Raw genomic sequence first — 20104 nt, forward strand, 5'->3', positions numbered from 1 at the left:
ATTTATATTTAATCTAACATTTAAAAGATACGACTTCTCATTTTAGAAATAACCTCCTGGCCCTTAAGGATGTCCCGTCTTTCACTGAGTAGATAATGGAGTCCAAAAATACTGGGAGGGAGCGGCCCTGCTGAACACCGTCCTGGCTTGATGCCCCTCGGCTCGTGTTGCACTTATTAAACATCTGCTGAAAGGGAGGACTCGGTTTGCATTATGGCGATCTGCTTATTTAATGATCCAGGAGTCAAATCTACGACACTGCCAAACTTCATCAAGCCCAGCCCTGTGTGGTGATGAATAGCATGAGGTTAAACATCTGCAAGGAAGACTGCAACTCTGCGCACATGTCTTTCCTAACCTATTTAACTCACAAAGTATGAATGCTGTAAATGTGCTGTTTGGAAAGAATGCTCTGACTCACAATTGCTGGAAGATGTTGCGAACGTGTCTTACATTACAATGGAATGGTAAATGGACTGTTCTTACACCATGCTTCTCTAGTCTATCTGACCCTTTATGCCACTTTTGCACCGCATGTCCCACTGAGCCACAGGGGATGCTATAGTAGGTGACCCATTCACACAGCTGGCTATGCCGCCTTGAGCAGTTTGAGGTCCTGCCCAAGGACCAGCATGTGGACTGTGGGATCTGGGATTGACCCTTCCAATCGAGAGACATCCATCTCTATCAGTAAGCCACAGCTGCCAAGAGTTCTCTGGATCTAGCATGTTTACTTTGGATCCATGTTTTGTTAGTCACACACATGAAACAAAGTGAAAGGAGAAAAACCGTGTGCAGTGTTCTGCTTAACTGCCTGTTTTCTGGGCTGCTTAAATGAAGTTGCTGATCCAGAAAAAGGTGGAATAAAGCTATCAGAAAATATTTTCCTAATTTTCATTTATTTCTTCATTCGTACATTTTACATTGGGTTTCTCTCTTTGTTCTCCGTTTTCCTCCAAAAGTCCAAAAACATGCTTGTTTGGTTATTTGGTCACTAGGTGTGAGTGTGTGACTAAATGGTTGTTTGTCTCTACATGTCAGCACTAGGCTGGGGACCAGTCCAGGGTGTATCCTGCCTCTTGACAGCAGGGATTGGCTAAGGCCCTACCAAGGGTTTGAGGGCCTCCTGTGGACAAAGCGGTACTTCTTATCTCTTGGCTGATTTTGTCCTTTACAGAGGGAGTAGTGTATTTTTTAAATACAAACTCTGATCCTGCTTTGTAACATCAATGAGTCACTTATGGTGAATCTTTGCTGTGGAGAATGTAAATAAGGTGCCGTGTCTACCAATGCAGATTTTTGCACTTGCAGCGGCTATTTCATATTCAAACCAAATGTGATTCAGCTTTTCAAGTGCTCAGTGTCCTCAGTGCACAACACTCTCAGTGGATTTTTGTCGCAGCACTCTCAGTTGAAAAACAATTCAACTTTTGGAGCACAAGCGCGCTCTTTTTGGACCAGAGAAACAGCGGCAGTGGATGGCTCATCTCTCTGGGCTGCAGGACAGAGATACAGAAAATCATTCATCCCTGCAGCCATTAGGCTTCATAACTCTCTAGCCAATGGGAGATGAGCTGGCAGGCACCTGAATTACTTGTTTTATGTGATTTTCATAATTTTATCTGCCAGACACCTGAATTTCCCCCTTCAGGGATTAATAACGAACAGTCTATTCTATTCTATTCTATTCTATCAATGTCACCTCTTGAACACTGATCGACCAAACAGAATCAAGAAGGGGCAGGACTTCCTATATCAACTTTGTCAACAGCAATGGTGGAGGTTCATATGTAGGAGAAAAGTTATCACACTTGTTTTTTAGAGGTACAATTTCCAAGTCTAGAGGTGCTGCTAATGGTATTACACAATTTCTATCAAGAGTTTTTACAGTTTCTTAATGAAATGTCAATGAATGAAACTAAGTATGAAGCATACAGAGCATTTTAAAACAGACCCAGCAGTCAAGGAAGTGGGTGCTGTGGGACAACTTTTGTAACCTAACAAGAGTACACACTGGTGAGAAGCGCTCTGAAATTGAAGTGGTGGGTGCTCCCTGCACAAAAAAACAACAACAACTTAGTGCACACCCCCCCTAAAAGCTGCCTCAGTAGTGCACTGTTGCTTATTTAGTTTTCGTCAGCGGTATTTGAAAGCTAAAATTTCTAAAATTGGTGATTGTCTCGTTTGCTTCTGTCGGTAATAAAGAGGTATCAATATCCATTTTATTTTGTTTCATCACTATCTTAAAAACTCCTCACAGGAGCTTTAAGCTCTGGTACACCACGAGCACAGCCTCATGCCTCCTTGTTGGCCTCTCCAACATGCCAATCATATTCCAAAGTGACAGTATGAAGTTTTAAAATGTCCATCAACACTTTGTCACTTTATAGAAGATTTACAGATTGAGTTGGTTTTGAGTCAAGATGCAGTTCTATGTTAAACTTAAAAAACCTTTTTAAAAAAAGCCATCTGACTAGAGGACAATTAAGAATTATCAGTCAATGCTTACCATACATCCTTGTATTTCGTCACCCACCACACTTCATGTAACAATCCATCAAGATCACTTTGTAACCACCCTCAATTCACTATGTGCATATACAGTAAATACCATTCAAATCGCATCAGTCCTGCCTTGTTGTTCCTGTTCTTCATCCGTCATGGTTCTCATTTGCTTTGACAGCTCATTCAGTCTGTGTGTTTCTTCTTCTTCCAAGCTATTTATCTTGTCACTGATCTAAACTTGTGTCTATGCAGCTTCTCTGGGTTCAGTTAAAGAATTACCAATCACTGGGAAATTGAAAACAAACCTGTTACTGAGCAGCAAACGGTGAAAAAAAAAAAGGTTTAGAAGCAACCTTTCTGCAAGCTTCTCCTGGTCCGAGGCTTTATTTTCAGCCGCAGCAGCAGCAGCAGCAGTAGTGTGACAAAGTAGATTGGTTCAATCTAGCCTGACATATCTCTGGAAGTCACACGGTTGTCCATCACACACTTGGCTGGTAGCCGACTGGTGAGCATTTTTGTCCACAACACAAAAGAAACCTTGTGCTCGATTGCTGGCATCCTGGTTGTAACACCAGACCCATGCCCTGTGACTTAAATCATTAATCTCCATACTGTACATATGGTGCTGATTAATTTGTGTATGCAAATGGAATGCCCTGTCAGTCAAAATTATACCTCAGGGATCGATGTGGAAAAGGCCACCCAGGTTGTTTGACATAAAGTGATGAATGAGATATGGATCAAAACTGTGGGAAAATTCTGATTGGTGGTGTTCTGTGAGGGATCTTATTTTTACTGCGAGAGTTAAAGGGACTAGCTCCCTGTTCAGACACTTTAATGTGTGCCACTAAACTCAGGGAATAAATGAAAGCTGACTCAACAGTTTAGATTTTTATAAAGCAACAAATTCAAGCACATGTTTCAGCTAAGAAGAAAATATACAAGCTGTTTGGTGAACTCTACTTGTTTAATCTAAGACATAAAAACTTTTTCTTCTCCCATATGATACAAAATAAAACTAAAGGGAGTGATTCATTTGAAATATAATACAGTCCACAACATTTACTGTCTAAATGATCCATTAAGATGTCAAAAGTTAACACTAATAAGCCTAAATTAAATTCATAAAGACCAAAGGCTGACTCTTATTGCGAATGGCAGTCTTTTCTTCTCTAATAACTACATTTATTGTTTTCAGTTCTGTCCTTCATGATTTGATTCCCCTAGATTTTAATATAGTCTTACAACAGAGCATCTATGTTGGAAATGAAGTTACTCCAGGTAAGAGAAGAGACATTGTAATCCATCTAAATGAGATTTGAAAGATTTCATCTACTCTATTTGGCTGCTCTCAAGAGGAAACTATCTTTGCTGAGCCATACACACTTCTGTTCACACACACTTTCTTTGGAGGAGGTGAAGACTGCTAAGGTTAGCTTCTATAGGCTTCCAATTCAAAGACATACTGAGACATGATTCTATCATCATAAAATGTAAACTTTGCATAAACTGTAAACCTGATGCATTGGTTGCCTTGTTTGGATGCTCTGAAGCTTCTCTTATATGACTACATACTGTGCAGCAGACTCATGTATGGTATGTTAGTAGATAAGATAATTGTTCTAAAAGATTGGAGAGCTACCAGCACTTCTTGTTTCTTTCAATGGGTTAGGGAACTAGTGTCAGGATTACATCCACAAAAGCTCTGTAGTCACACACATGGGTCGACAGAATAAATTGAAAGCATCTTAAGCCCATCTTTAGGCTGACACCTGATTGTTTTGTTTGTTTCAAGCATTTTTGTTTTGTTGTTTATTGTTGTGTATCTGTGTCTGTTAGTTTTGTGGTTGTATTGTACATTGTATGATGAAAACTAAAATAAAAAATGTTAAAAAATTAAATGTAAACTTTGCAACCTTCAGCAGAAGCTGCTGAAGTAAACACAGGAAATATAGGAGCACATTCAGTGCGAGAGTCATTCCCCCTAGATGCACCACCTAACACCAAAGGAAGTCATTCCTGCCTGTGGCCATCAAATTCTACAACTCCTCCCTCTGATCACTGTACAGTGCTCTGTAACCGTACCACGTATCAACCTTGTTTAAATTACCTTAATTCCCTGCACTTTTGTGCAGAATAGTTTATTGTAAACTATTCTGCACTTCTGGACATACTTTAACTATTATTATTTTTGTTGTATTTGTATTTATAGGTTTTTATTACTTATTTCTATTAATATTATGTGATATTCTTACTTATTGTGTATAGGAACAACTGTAATGACTGAATTTCCCCCCTGGGATAAATAAAGTATTTCTGATTCTGTTAACAATGACCATTTAATGCACAATTATGTCCCAAAATGAGACTATATTATGTTCATTTTCATGTGAACTATTGTTTTTCAGGGGCAGCGTGCAACATTACTTTCACATTCACTATAACGTGAAGTATAATTTCTAATTATTATCCAGTCATGATTAATATTTTAGTGCAAGGCGCTTAAACATCCACTTTACTTTCAAAACCAGAAGCTAAGTCCACTCTTTATTCACAATCTTCGGATGTTACTATCCACCATAGACTGTTTAGAAGTGTCCGAAATAGCAACTATAACATCAACCATTGGTTTGTTAACATCTGTTTTGAAGTAACCCTTACTGATGTGGTAATGACAAGCCAAACACAAGATAACGGCACACACTGCATACCCTTATTTATTGTGTATTATAGTATAAATAGGACCATCATTTATTTTCATTAATGAAGAATACTCAAACTAAATCAAGTTAGTGGGGTTATAATCTCATAAACTTCTATACAGTCTTATATTGTATTCTTTCCCCCTGTTGGCTGTTAAAAAGAAGGTAGATCTATAGCGCTCCTGCATTAGCTTCATTTTTCAGACCCACATGCTATACTTCCACTTCCTACCCCTCACAGTCTATACTCACCTCCTGTGTAAAGCTCAGCTCCACACAGGCTGTATTCAAGAGGAACATCAATAATGTGTCGCATAAAAGTCACATTAAGCCCTATACCTGCTGCATAAAATTCCTTTACCTCAGCGACTAAATATAAAATCAATGATGTAGCTGTAAAAAGTGATAACATTTGATGAGCCTTTAACTCTCTGGCCCTCTGCCAAACATTTTCAGTCATCTCTCCTTCGATTCATTCAACAACTCACACGCTCACACAAGATGTAAACAAACAGACCTTGCAGCTACTGCAAAATGAGAAGCGCAACACAACCTGCCATCCCTTCCATAGTGATAGTTTTGTGAACTAACGCTGAGCTTTCTGCCTCAAAAACAGCAGTTAAACAAGAGTCTCTGCAACACTCGCTCCATTAAGCTGCTCTGGGGTTTCCATTCAGAGCACAGTCTTCATCGTGTAGTAACCTTTATTTGTCTGTCTATGCTTTTTTTCTTTTTCCGAGCACTTAAGGGACTTTAATCTCCTTATGCTGGAGAGGATTAAGCGATATAAGTGATATGGACCTTTGGGGAGATTATTTACTCTGATATTATTTTTAATGCTCTGAAGGCTTGTTTAGATACAAGTCTTCAAATCTTTCTCCACATCAGTGACTTCTTATCTGACACAGATTGGACCACTGACCCCTATCTGATATGATCTTGTGTCATGGCCCCCCAATCTGATGGGATTTTTGGTTTTAGATTTTTTTTTTTTCAACTTAAACCTACAGTTCAGAGGTTGTCTTTTATAAAATGTTATGTTTCATTAATGAGACAAAGATTCAGCCCACACCTTTTCACTCAGTTTGTATGTACTCTGGCAACATGTTTTACAGAAGTTGGGACCTGGACAGCGAAACACTAAAAAAGTTTGAGGAAAATAAACCTGGAGGAACATCTAAAATGTTCCTGAGTGAAAGGTTGCAAAGAATTTGGAGATTTCATCATCTACAGTACATAGTGTGAAAGCGGAGAAATACAAAAGGGACAAGGCTGAAAACCAATACTGGATGGTTGTGATCTTCAGGTCCTCAGGCGGCACTGTACTCATAACAGACATGACTGAATGAGTGAAATCACTGCATTGGCTCAAAATAGCTTCCAAAAACCATTGTGAACACTGATCATCACTGTATTCACAAATGCAGGTTAAAGCCGAGCACGAAGCAAATATAACATGATCAAGAAACGCCAGCAACTTCTCTGGGCCTGAGCCCATTTAAGATGGACTAAGAGGAAGTTGAAAACCATCCTGGTCTGACAAAACAAAATTTGACATTCTTTTTGGAAGCCATGGACAGTGCATCCTCTGCTACAAAGAGGAGCGAGACCACCAGGCTTGTTATCAGTGCACAGTTCAAAAGCCAGCATCAATGGTGGTATGGGGCTGCATAAGTGCCAGTGGCATGGATACTTTACACATAAGGCGCCATTAATGCTGAACAATATTTGCAGGTTTTGGAGCAACATGCTGCTATGTAGCCAAGCATATTTCAGCAAGACAATGCAAAACAACATTCTGCATGTATTAAAACAATATGGCTCTGTATAGCCAAAGAGTCTCTGTGCTAAACTGGTCTGAATAATGTCCCGGCTTGTCACATGCTGAAAACATTTATCCTACCATTAAACAAACAAATCAAAAATCCAACAACAGAGACCCTTCGGTTAAGCAGCTGCAATGTTATATCAGGAAAGAATGGGGCAACGTTTCAATTTTAAAGCTCTAGAAACTGTTTTTTTTAAACATGACATTGGCATCAAATTTAAAATAGACAGATGTTTTTTTTAAAAAAACCAATCAGTTTTAAGAACCAGTCAAAACCTGTTTTTCTGAACATTTTACCCCTCCCCCAAATGTGTTTCTATCTATCTTTAGGGGTTCATGTGGTTGGAGTCATAGTAGAAATAAACTCTTGGGACCCTGAGGTGAAAATCAGTGCTTCAGCCATGAAGATGTTGTGCACAGTGGTAAAATGGATCAGTCATTTCAGATCATAAATAAACATACTCAATTATACGGTAAAAAAAACATACAGATTGGACCTTTATTTTCCTCAGGTACGACTCATTGCCTTAGACATTAAAAAGTCCAAACAGATTTCTTATTCTGATCTTTGAATCATGCACAATAATAAATACCAATGGAAGCAATCAGCCTGAACTGTAGGCTATTGCATCCATCGCTCTGTGCTTTATGGTCTACACAGCTCTTACAGCTCCGTCCATCTGCCGCTAAACAGCACACAGACACTGCCATAAATAATGAGGCGTTTGCGCCCATCACGTGAATGAATGAGAGCATTTCTTCTCCTTCCTTGGCACCACGTCACGTTTCAGCCTTTTAGAGGCGGCTGAGGCTGTGTCTGTGTCTGTGGAGGCGGGGAGCGGCTGTCCGTGGTGCTGATGGGAGGACTGATGATGCTCTCCGGCTCTGTGCAGCCGCTACTGCGCATGTTGCATGACAGGTACACGCAAGCCTCCATCTTGGGCTTCCCGAGCTGAGGCGAAAGGGCAGCAGCAGCCATATACACACTAATTCCAAAATAACAACAAACGGGGCGCGGCAGTAAAAAAAAAAAAAAAAAGAAAAAAGAAAAGAAAACTGGCAAATTGCCGAGATGTAACTTTTTCTTGAATCTCCTTTGAACAATTTCCTCAGCGACGAAACAAGCGCGAGAGGAGGATGGATGAGAAAGACAGCGGCTGGTCTGGAAGGCTCCGTTAACGATACTTGCACAGTCAGTTGAACTGGGTCTACTTTTTCTGAGGAATTGACAGGTGACACAGCCGAGAGGTAAGTGGAGCAACGCGCTGTGTTTTTTTTTTTTTTTTGATAAACGACTTCCGTGTTATTCATGTTCACAGTGCGCGCTCATGTGTGGTTAAATCGCATGCTCGCGCTCATATGTTCTGGCATCTTCTCCTCCCTGCATCCCCCCCGTCATGGTGGTCGCGGCTTGCTGTGTTTTTCCCCCACTCCAGACCCTCTCCACAAGCTCAGGCTGAAGCTGTAGGCGAGTGTCAGCCTCTGTTACTTACTTTGCTCTTGTTACAAACAGACCCCAAGCAGCCACAGGTTGGGAGAGCCCCGGTATAGTGTGCGTGTTTATGGTTGTTGGCAGTGTTTCCCAATGAATATGTTGATGGGAGCAGCACAGGGCAGGCCTTTCCTATTGTGTTTAAGCATTTCTTTGCATTGCACACGGACAGAAGACAGTCCTCACTAGTGTGTCATGTTATTTTTAGAAAATTGTGGATTTGTAATCATTTGCATATTCATATTCGTTGTTCCTTTGAATGCCTCATAAATAAAACAGTTCATTGACCATCCCTTCCTTCTCAGCATTTTGAAAAGCATATCAGTGCATCTTTATGTTGCAGAATCTATACATGTACAGCCTGGGGAAACTATGTGTGCACAGCAGAATTCCTTATTGACCTTATATGTCTTGCACCCACAGGGCACACTACGAGAGCCTGCTTGAGTCACTGTCAGATATTGCATGACAAAGCCGCTGCAGTTTCCCCATCGCCAGTAGTAAAACACAAGTAAGGGGCAATGTTCTTCTCGGGTGGCAAAGAGTTGAGTCAGGAAGTGCCAAGGTCAAGTGAGATTACTGTGCTGAGAAATGAAGTTTTTTTGTTTCAGCTGAACCCACATTTGTCAGCAGAGGGTTCAGTTTCAGCCGGTGTGTGCATGGTGTGCTTTGTAAAAATGTAACAGACAGTTTTAGTGTGAACATGGAGTAAAGTGCAGACTGGTGTGAGATTAAATACAACAGCAGTGAGATTAAAAAAATGCTCTTAAATCTTCCAATAAAATGCCCATGCATGTTTAAACACCGGGCGGCCTGCGCTAATGCCTTGATAGAGGCTGTAGTTTGGTTCATAAAGCACATGAGAGGAGTTTTATGGCTTAAATGAACACATTTTTCCTTTTTTTTCTTTAAAAAACTACAGGAAATCTGTAATTGTATCATAAATACTGTATAATGACCATAATTTAGTGTTTTAAAGGGGAGCACAATTAATCCTACAGGGGGTCCTTACGAGAGAGGAAAGAAGACACAATATTTTGTTCTGTTGCACTTTTCTGTGTCTCTTATGAAACACTGAAACTCCTTTTTTAGACTTCAAAAGGTATAAAACTTTAAAATCCAGTGACCCAGTCAGTCCGCAAGGGGTTGCATCACAAGGCAAATCTGAAGTGCTGAGACATTAAAAGTTGTGAGACAGCTCGTACACAAGAGGAAAGCAGAAGACAAAAGATTTCCAGTGTTTGCTTCTTGATTTAGGATCTTTTTTGGGGTGCAATGGGAAAAACTTTTAGCTCCCAAGAGCCCTCAAACTATTAAAACTATTAAAACTTAGCACATGAATAGCATTCTTTTAACACATGTAACCTGAGATGAAGCATTATAATGGAACAGTGCTTGTGTAGTAAGGGATAACAAGCCCCAGAGGTTGGGAGAAAGCTCTACAATGTGCTTAATATGCTGATTCCACGGGATGTGTTAAAAGTGGCAAAATCCAGATTTCTAAATTGGCCTCATTCTTTTCATCAACTCATCAAATCTCTCCAGTGGCGCGCTCGTTATAGACTTGTCCTGCGCCTTTTTCTTCCTCCTCCTTGTCAGGGGGAGTGGAGTGGACGTCAGTGATGGAAGTTGTCATGTAGAAAAATGCTAGAGGGAAGATGGGAATTACAGTTCACATAAGAAACGAGTTGGTTGACTGCCAAGTTAAACATCCCCCCCTCACTCAAGCTGCTGCCACATGATATGTCTTGGTCAGTGCTGATGTGGTATGTTGGCCATTTTTGTCCTGCACAATGGAAACACTGGCAGACCTCCCATTTCGCAGTGATATTCAAAATTGATTAAACAATGTTGACGTAGGTGTTTTCCAGAGGCCAAAGGTGCCGAGCGGAGCGGTGGAAACGATTTCCAGTGGAGGAGACGATGATCAATGTGCAGGAGAGGAGCAGTCTGGGAGTTACTGGGCCACAGCGAAGAGACCGAGCGAGGCAGAGTGTCTCGTCTAGACAATAAACTGCTTCAGTTAATATACAGTCTTGCTGCTGGCAGGGCAGGGCAGGACGAGACAGCCGGCTTTACTGTGGGTCTCATAGTCCCAGAGTTAAAAAAAGGGCAACACTTTCCTATGTGGGGGATGAATCACACAGGTACTGTGGCTGCTGGCTGATTAATGACCCCTATCATAAGATGCAAAAATGCACCGCCTGAGCACAGAAGTGTTCATTTATATAAGTATTGTTGTGCGGCTGTCGGATGATATTCTAACAAGAGATTCATAGAAAGCGCACAAAATCATATTATCTCCTGCGTTCTAGTGCCTGTAGTGTAAGAAGAATTGACCCGTAATACCCACAACAACACAGCTTGCATAGATCACACCATATTATGCATTTTACAAAGATCATGATGAACTTCTTTGGCCTTGAAAAGCTACACAGACACAATTTTAAGTCTTTTTTTCTGTAGTGTCTAGACTGAGGTGGTGGATATTAGTGGTAATATTTATTTCAGCCATCGCTTCGAGGTCACATTCACCTGACGAGTCCTGAATGACCATCGTTATTCATCTGCACCAATTGGTTTATGCCTGAACTTACGCCACTTTAATAAACCATGTCAGATTGATTCACTGTAATGTTTTCTACATTTACTCTGTGTGATCCAGAGAAAACAAGAACAGATCATGTCAGGTAAAGTCACAGTCTTCAGGAAACAGATAAAATGTTCCAATCGAGGACACAGCTTTAGCTTCCCCTGTCTCCAAATGCAAATGAGAGCTGCGATTTGTTGAATGTGACCAGAAAACAGTTTAGTTTATTGAATTGTGCACCATTAAGCATCAGTAATTTAAATGCTACAGCCCATCCTCTTTGTTTAAACTGTTTTTCTTTCCTTCACAGGCTTGACTCACACCAGAATGGGAATTAAGACGCTTGCCATCTTTCTCCTCGTCCTCTCTCTTTGTTTAGAGGGAGCATCTGCCAAAGAAAAGGGAACAAAGAAGGGGAAGAAGAAAGGGAAGCAGGTTTACTGTCCATCGTAAGTATGGAATACACAATACTCCTTTGGGCTGCAGGGTGCAAAAGATACCATAACACATAGTCTTTACTGTGCACCAGTATAGTAAAAGCTACTGCTGAATTTATTTAATGATCAGCGTCAAGGTGGGTTTCTGCTCTGAGGAATTTTAAACCAATTGAAATACGTGACTGGTTCTCTCCAAATATTTAATTTACTGCAAGACTTGTTATGGGAGGTTTCCTCTTAGCTATAGTGTGTGGCACTATAAAGCTGAAGGACTCACAGGAGATGGATTTTGAAAAACAAAAAATGAAAAGGCAGAATCGATGCAGCAGAGGATGTGATATCCTGAATTCTAGTCCCCAGTGTCAGGCTCAAATAATGTGGCATACCTCCAACAATCGAGCCAATATATATTTCAGTAAAATCTACTTGCAGAGGACCTTTGAAAAGATGACCCCTGTTGCTAACAAGTCTTCCTGTTGTGACTTTGGTCTGACTGAGTCTGTTGTAAATCTTTGGGGAAAAAAACACCATTGCTTGTGACCAATAAAAGCTATCTTGGATGCAGCATCTTAAAAAAATTGGCAACTTTTGCACAACTGAGAGGAAAGCCCTGGATTGGAAATGGCTTAATGCTTGCAAAAGAAAATCCATAACATATACTGCCCTTTAAACCGAGGGTCATAGGGGGCTGGAGCTGATCCCAGCTGTCACTGGACAAGCGGTGAAACACACTTTGTTCAGGTCACCAGTCAATCACAGGGCGGACACAAGAGAGCAACAATCATTTATACAAACACTTACACCTTTAGGCAGTTTAGGGTCACCGATTAACCCAAAGAGCATGTTTGTATGGACTGTGAATGTGAGCTGAGGCACCCAAAGAGGTCACACCAAAGCTAGTCAGGACTATTATGGAACTATTAAAGATGAACAAAGAATCATCAAACACACTACCAATTTAATTGTGCATCTCAAGAAGTATCATCCTGAACAAGTCAAGAGTTTCTGAAATGTAAGAATGAAAAAAAGTTTCTGCCATTGAAAACAGTCAGTAGCCTCTATTGTAGTCATTCAAAGCTAAAAAAAAAAAAACATAACAGTTACCACCTAAAGATCAAGGAGCTTAACAAATATTCATTGAATACATTGCTCTAAATAACCAGCTTTTCAGCATGGTAGAAGATGAGGGCTAATGATAATCTCTCTGTGCTGTGGCTAGCCAGTGATACCACTCAGATGTAGCCCTACCTTAAGTGTAACTTCATCAGTGGCCCTTGGAGAAGCTCTTTGCTAATGCTACACATAAAAGCTTCACCAGAGACATCTAGAGTTGATTGTAAGTCATGTATGCATGTTGATCTTCATTTCTTTGTGGATTGGTGGCATGTGATCCACAGGAATATTTTTGTGTCTTTCACTGCTGAATATCTATACTTTAGAAAAGAATCCATTTATAATTTTTGGCATATTGAAATGTTTGTCATGTTTTATGTCTGTTTTTAAAACAAATAGACTGTCAATATAAGAGTAGCAGCTACATTCTTGCACATGACAGACTAGGAGTTCTTTACAATGAAATATAAGGTGTGTATATACTGGTATCAAAATGAGTTTGAAATTATCTGCACATCAGAAATCAGCAAAAAAACAAACAATACAGTGCTTCCCTTCAAATTGTAGCATATTTTTTAAAATGGCAGCTTCTTTGAAGACCGAGACTTTCTTGGCTTTGGCTTCAGCACTTAATGTGTTACTCTCTACTGGCTGTCTGCAGCTTTTACATAATAAATGCCACTTTTTAAAAGGAGTGTAACACGAGTAGTGAACTTCTCAGGTCATGCATAAACTATAAAAGTACATTCTGTTTGTGTCCATGCCTCAAAACTGGATGTACATTAACATGTCCTGACATGCCTCTGGACTGTACATTGTATCTGTGCAGTGCAGAGGTGCACCCACTACTTCCTTAAATGGTAACGAATAGCTTGACAATAAAACCTCCTGAAATGAGGGTGAAACCTTTTGATGTAGTAAAAGTATTGGCAAGTGTAAGCTCTATGACATATTGCGTGTGTAGTGCTGCGGATGCCTTTGTGGATCAAGGGAACCACTTGGTTCCAGTTTAGCTGTTGTGCTTGAGGTTGTCAGAAGGGTCTGGTAAAGGAGAGTAAAAAAAAAGCGGTTTAGTGGATGGGAATTATGTGTCTCGCTTTGATCAGAGGAACCGCAGAACATACACACACTGTGCTACATTCCTGCAGAGCACTTTAACTCATCCTCAGTGCATGATAAGGTTTACATAATGATATGTAAAGTGCTCAGAGAAGGGGAAATTCTTTGGCAGGAGAATTCATTGCCACCCACGGGGAGGCTTTCTGTTTCTCCTTTCTCTCCTGCCAGATACCGGTTTCCTCTTTCCCTCTCCGTCCCATTGTTTTTTCATCAGTCAACCTCAGACAACAAATGATGTTTGGCAGGATGCCTTTGAAAGCCACCACTTTGTGTTATGGGGGTAATTTTCAGGAGACAGCTGCTTTTTGCTATTTTGTCGGCTGGTTCAAATAGAAATGTTCACTTTGGTTTCATTAAAAAGTGGAAATACACAGAAAATAATACACTGTTTGTCTTGACAAGTTAAATACTCTTTGCCACCCACATGGCAGATCTGTCATTCTTTAAAGGACTGGTCTTGAAACAACTTCAGGAAATGTTGATACACAGAGGAAACCTTTTGAAGTTTATATATTGCAAATGAACTTGTTTTAAGAAGAGAATATTTTCTTTAGAACAATAGAGTTACTGAACTGTATCAAGAATTTGACCTGTTTTAATCTTCAAACAAAGACAAATAATAAACAACTACCCTTAGGGAATCTATCCTCAGCTGTGCTGTGTTTGGTGCTAATAAACGTTAGCTTGCTAACAGGCTAAACGGTTAAGATGGTTATGGTTAGGTAAATAAGCGTTTTTTTTGTCATAACACTTAATGTATTACACAACAGTTGATATATAAGATACATTGAATGTCTTCTAAACATCAACATGCTTTGTAGTTAGTATGACACCAGTTGTGTCCTTCGTAGGATGCAGGTCTTGAATGATTCATCTTTCAAGGCCAAATCAGACCACCAAGTCCAAACTGAGACAGTCTGGTCTGCATATAATTTCCTGACTGCATCACCAGCTGTTCATACCATAGACTGTATAAAATATGGACGTAGTATCCGTGACGTCACCCATCTGTTTCTGAAGCGCTGTTGTGAGGCCAATCGGCGGCGGCAGCTATATTGCTGCTGTCAAGCGATTGTGACGTAAAGAGGCGGGCTTTGAGCCTCCTAGCTAACAGCTACAGTGTTCCCACCTGCTAATCAAGTCAGCTGTGCCTCTCATTGGAAGACTCGTAATATAAATATCTTTGAAAATGCCACGTTAGAAAATAATCCACCCCCTACAGTGTGTGCCGATCGAGAAATGAGCTATCCAGACTACACTCGTCTTTCGTACCAGGCTGTAAACATGTTTATTTCTGCTGTCAAGATCAGCTTTTTTGAATTGGTGTGTATGTGGTTTCTGGTTCTTCCAGAGCCAGCCTCAAGCAGATCCTCGATGAACTGCAGTTTTTAGCACTTCTGCATTGGACTCATATTTTTACACCAGAGGTTGCCGCTTGGTTCATACCTTTGTTATCGTGTCACCTGTTGCCAACAGGTAGCTAGAAAACTGACTGGCCAGCAAAATTAACGTCACATACTCTATTACTTTTGAGATCATTTCAATTTTCGAGGCCCCTTTTGTTGTTTAAACATTTGTATCCGAAGCTTTTTATCTGAGTTGAAACCACATACTGAAGGTGTATGCCTCAGCTGCTTGAGAGTTTGTCATCTCTTTTCAATTGCTAAGCAGTGAATCTCTGGATAGGTTGAGCCATGAAGGATGCACCTGATGCATCCTTTATGTCCAAGGAAGAGGAGGATGCATTTAAGGGAGCCTTCAAATCAGACAGCCTTGGTGCACCACTTTGATGCGATCCCTTTTAAAGAGATTCAGGCCTTGTATTCAGACACAGCTAGTATTTCAGAAGGTGTTCAGTAACTGTCCAAGCAGGTAATGCATCTTATTTCTAAACATCCCATCATTTTAATGTTGCCAGTGCGGTCCAAATGCTGAAGGCTAATTCAATCCCTGACTCTTTGTTCTCTTAGGTTAGAGTTTAATCACAGAGCAGAAGTGGGAGTACTGTACATCTGCACTGTTCATCTGCCAGGAATGTGACCTGCTAATGTAATCGTGCCTACAGTTGGCTCTCTGTCTCTTTTCTTTTTTTTTTTTTCCTGCAGACAGCTGTCACCCGAGGATCTGGCTCGAGTCCCTGAAAATTCAACCAGTAACATCTTGAACAGGTTACTGATCACCTATGATCCCAGAATAAGGCCGAACTTCAAAGGCAAGTCTCCTTCCCTCTTCATCTGTCTCTGTCTATTTTTAATTTACATTTTTGCTGCAGTGCTGTCATGCTAATTAAGGAAACGAGTAAACTGTGAAAATGTTCCTTCAGATTTATTCCACAAAGGAGCTGCAGGAACAGGTTTCTGCATGAATAGTGCTGGAGACATTAATGAAAATGAATTTCCTCTTAAGTGTGCTGTTAAATGCATGAGATGGACTACAACGCAGTTACAATAAGCAGATGGTGTCCAGTTGACTGTCTTTCCTCACAGACAGTTTAACACAGACAGTCAAATCTATGACTTAGGATGGTCTTATGTCTTAACAAACAACATATGGTGGGAAATCTGTGTTGTAAATATGAGCTTTAAGTGAAAGTGTCGTCACTTAATATTCCATAAGAGATACAGAAGCTGAATGTTGGTCGGTACTGATTTCTCCCCAGTTCTAGAGTGATCTAAAAGTGTTATGCTTTACTTTTTTAACACCTGTTTACTACTCAAACGATTTCAATGTAACAAAATTGTCATTTTCTTATATGGCCATAGAAGAAATAAGACAAGACAAGACTACATTAGACTAGACCAGACTGGATAGGACGGGTCCAGGTTAGGCTAGACTCTATTGTCCAGAGGGGAAATTCAGTTGTTGCAGCAACACAAAGACAACAGTTAAGTAAACACAATAAAATAAGAGTAGATTAAAAAAAGAGGTATACATTTGGTATACAAGTACTAAAGCAACAAGACAGGACAGTCTAGATCATGTATCAGGACATGCATAAAATATCACCTTAAGACAACATCAGCGCCAAGAAGCAGGCTAAGCTAACAGTAAACACAGCTCAGCTCACAGCCCCCCTCCAGCCATACCTAAGAGTCAGGCAAGTTCTGTTTTTAAAAATTACATTTTTTCTCTTTTTTGCCACTGGTTAGAATTGTTTCAGCTATAAATAGAAATACAGCCTTTGAATTTGTGATTTTAAAAGACTGACCAATACGGGATGGATAATGATCTGAAATTTATCTTGCTCATGTGACTTTTCTGTCTTCTTAAAAATCAGTGTTTTTAATTGTTTTTACAGCTCTAAAACCGTATAACCGCCAGATGGTGGTGTTAGCACGTCTGAAAGCTGTTGGTTAACTGCTATTAACACAAGAAGAAGAAAGTATTATTGCCAAATGCCGGGTGTGTGGATGTGAGATTAAGATATGGAGAAAATGCAGCCTTCATTAGCTGTGTAAAGCTTCTTTGAAAAAATAAACCAAACGAGGTCAAGTGTAGACTTTGCCTGTTAAAACTAGCAGGATCATATCCATACATAATTCTAACTAGCATATCTGCAACATCTATGCACAGCCATGGCTCTTTCTCACCTCATCGCTGCGTGTGAACAAGGGGACTTGGAGGGACCTATTTGAATAATTGTTACATAATTCTCAGCGACTATCATATGGTGTGCCCATCCTGACTGCTTTTACTAACACACTTAACACTCTCTGCTCTCTACTGTGTTGCTGTTTGCACATGATAATTTACCTATACAAACTCTGCAGCTCTTAAAAAGGAGCTGCAAGTTGAAGCCATCACATTTATTATTGTTTTGTATGCTACTGTTTTAGAAACCAAGAAACCGTTCAATATTTTAGGGCTCTAATAAATAATAGAATTAGATCGACGCCCTCACCAAAACCACATTTTATGTCCTTGAAAATCTGCCAAGTCTCTTTTTCTTTACTGTCTATGAACAGTCAATCTTTACAGTGTGTAAATGTCACACTGTAAGGAGTTACCAGGATTCAGTCTCACAGAAACAGCCATAAAAATAACAGAGAGGAGTTAGCCAACCTCTCTGTATGCCTGACTGATGGCCTAACCAGTCTCAAGGTACACCCTCAGTTAGTTTCCATCCTCTGGCACTTGGCAGCTGAAGCTGTAACCTGGGACTCCATGTTTGATGTGTTTCGAGCAGAATCAACTCCCTCATTGACAGCCTGCAAGTGGTCCAGCGGCCAAACATCTGCTCTTGATTTTGGGGGTGGGCTGAAATCTCTGTCCATTAACATCCATGTCATAATCTCCCAAATTACATCCTAAACTGTGCCTTGTGCATTTCTCTGCCCAGGCCTATTAAACAGTGAGCAGCTTTTATAGCCCATATAGAGAGTTTAAGCTAACACCAGGAGTGTGTCTTGAACATTTTTAAGCTTGGTTGAATTAATGCATGGAATATGTGATCCATATGCAACCTTCGTATTATGCACATACACTTTGTGAAATGCTTGATGGAGTTTATCCTGTGAAACTCCTGAGCCCCCAGTAAACACCTCAAAGAGAATTATTTATTCAAAGCAGGCTGAGCTGGCTGCATTCATCAAGGATTTTGAAAGTGTATGTAAAAGGCTGAGTGCAGAGCGATTTCAGTTCATATGTTTACAGCGTTAGCTTAGCAGAGGAGATGAGAGGGGATTTTTATAGCTTGGCTTGGTTCATAAACTTTTTCACAAATCCTGGTCAGCATCACAATCACTGTAATCACAAGGTGGGTATATAGAAATTAAGATGTACAGGGCTTTAGAAAGCATACTGACACTTTCTATCACAGCAGCAGCTCACTCAGTGCAGATCAGCTGTGAAACATAGAGGGACTCACATCGCTATCTCCTCTCTCTTAATGCAGGAATTCCTGTGGAAGACAGAGTGAACATTTTCATCAACAGTTTTGGCTCCATCCAAGAAACAACCATGGTAAGAATTCACTTCCAATTCCACTTCAGCCTGACAGTATCGATAATCAATACTTCTGCCAATGAGAGGGAGGATCAGAGCTTAAAGCTGCTTCGTCACACAACTTCTAAGAAGAAAGCGTGAGCATGCTTCGTCAACGGTATCAGAGCATTTAGCAGCGAATCATTACGAAGACTGAGTTTTTCATGCCTCATTTATCTGATGGCTTAATTGCTGATAAAGAAGTGCTGCTTGAGTGCTGGTGAACAGATTAAACTCAAGGGCAGGGACGGGTCGACTCTTGATCATTAGCAAACAATAAAGAGAACGTTCCTGAAGGTTTTTCTAATAAGCACGGCTTAGTAGTGTGTTTTCATTCAAAGCAGCAGGGAGGACGCAACAAACATCTTGTGTTTCTCTCATTAATGTTCTTAATTGTGTGACAAGATAATGAAAACTAATGCAGAGTGACAGAATCCAGAGTTTGACTCGATCCTGCCTCGTCAACTCCTCTGTGCAGCTCAGGTTTTACAGGTGGCCATCTGGAGAGTTTTAATCCAATAGACCTAAATACTCACAGATTAATTAGGATCACAGCGACAAGACATGACTGCAACATTTTTCTAGAGAGTAGTTCATGCACTACCTGAAGTCGATAAGGAGCAGGATAGACCATATACAGTATATGTATGAGCTGATTCAACTTTTAGGCCCTGATACCAATATCTGGGCTTTGACATTACTTTAAGTGTTGAGCACCTTTAAAGCACTCTCCCATGTTGTCCATGACTTTTTTCAATCTTGCTCGAATTGCCTTTAAAAATGACATGCACTTTAGTCAACATGATATAAAGCATCTCCTTAGAGGCACCCTAAATCCAATACAATGGTGTGTTCAATTCCCTAAAGTTTGTAGCTTGAAGCACTGCACTGTGAGGCGTGCACCTCGTGTCGTACCAGTGTACCATTAAACCTAACAAGCAAATGTCAGTGCTCCAGTGGTGGAGCTCATCATCTTGGGTACATCTTTAACTTCTGCAAGGAAGCGTTCACACACATTCTTGCACACTTCAGACTTCAGCTGTCTCAGAAACATTAAAAAATGTATGTGATTGCATACTTTGCTGTGTTTCAACCATGCAGTGGATCCCTCACTTTCAACAACTTGCAGTGTTTTCTCATTCAAAACATGCTTTAAACCATTGCTGGGAAGTTTGTCACGCTTCTGCACCCGACAAAGTTAACTGTTCTCTTTCGTCCATTCTTTAGTTTGGCTGAATTAGCCGTTCTCTTTGGCATGATGCTTGATGACATTACATTACATTTTGCAAGTTAACCACCATCCCCTCAGACCATTATTTTGGCAGACATTGAAAG

The 20104-nt window shown here is 40.4% G+C and overlaps 1 protein-coding gene across 1 annotated transcript in view; it reads left to right on the top strand.

Moving 5' to 3' along the window:
* Nucleotides 1-7882: 7882 nt before the first annotated feature.
* The window catches only part of glrbb (glycine receptor, beta b), a 35911-nt gene continuing 23689 nt past the window's right edge, over nucleotides 7883-20104 (top strand). Inside the window, exons 1-4 of the mRNA XM_034689270.1 lie at nucleotides 7883-8283; nucleotides 11428-11566; nucleotides 15892-15998; nucleotides 18681-18748. Of these exons, the coding sequence (XP_034545161.1) occupies nucleotides 11445-11566; nucleotides 15892-15998; nucleotides 18681-18748 (297 nt within the window). The 5' untranslated portion in view covers nucleotides 7883-8283; nucleotides 11428-11444. The remainder of the gene's footprint in view (nucleotides 8284-11427; nucleotides 11567-15891; nucleotides 15999-18680; nucleotides 18749-20104) is intronic.

This window comes from Notolabrus celidotus, chromosome 8 (genome assembly GCF_009762535.1).
Source record: "Notolabrus celidotus isolate fNotCel1 chromosome 8, fNotCel1.pri, whole genome shotgun sequence".
Classification (NCBI taxonomy): domain Eukaryota; kingdom Metazoa; phylum Chordata; class Actinopteri; order Labriformes; family Labridae; genus Notolabrus; species Notolabrus celidotus.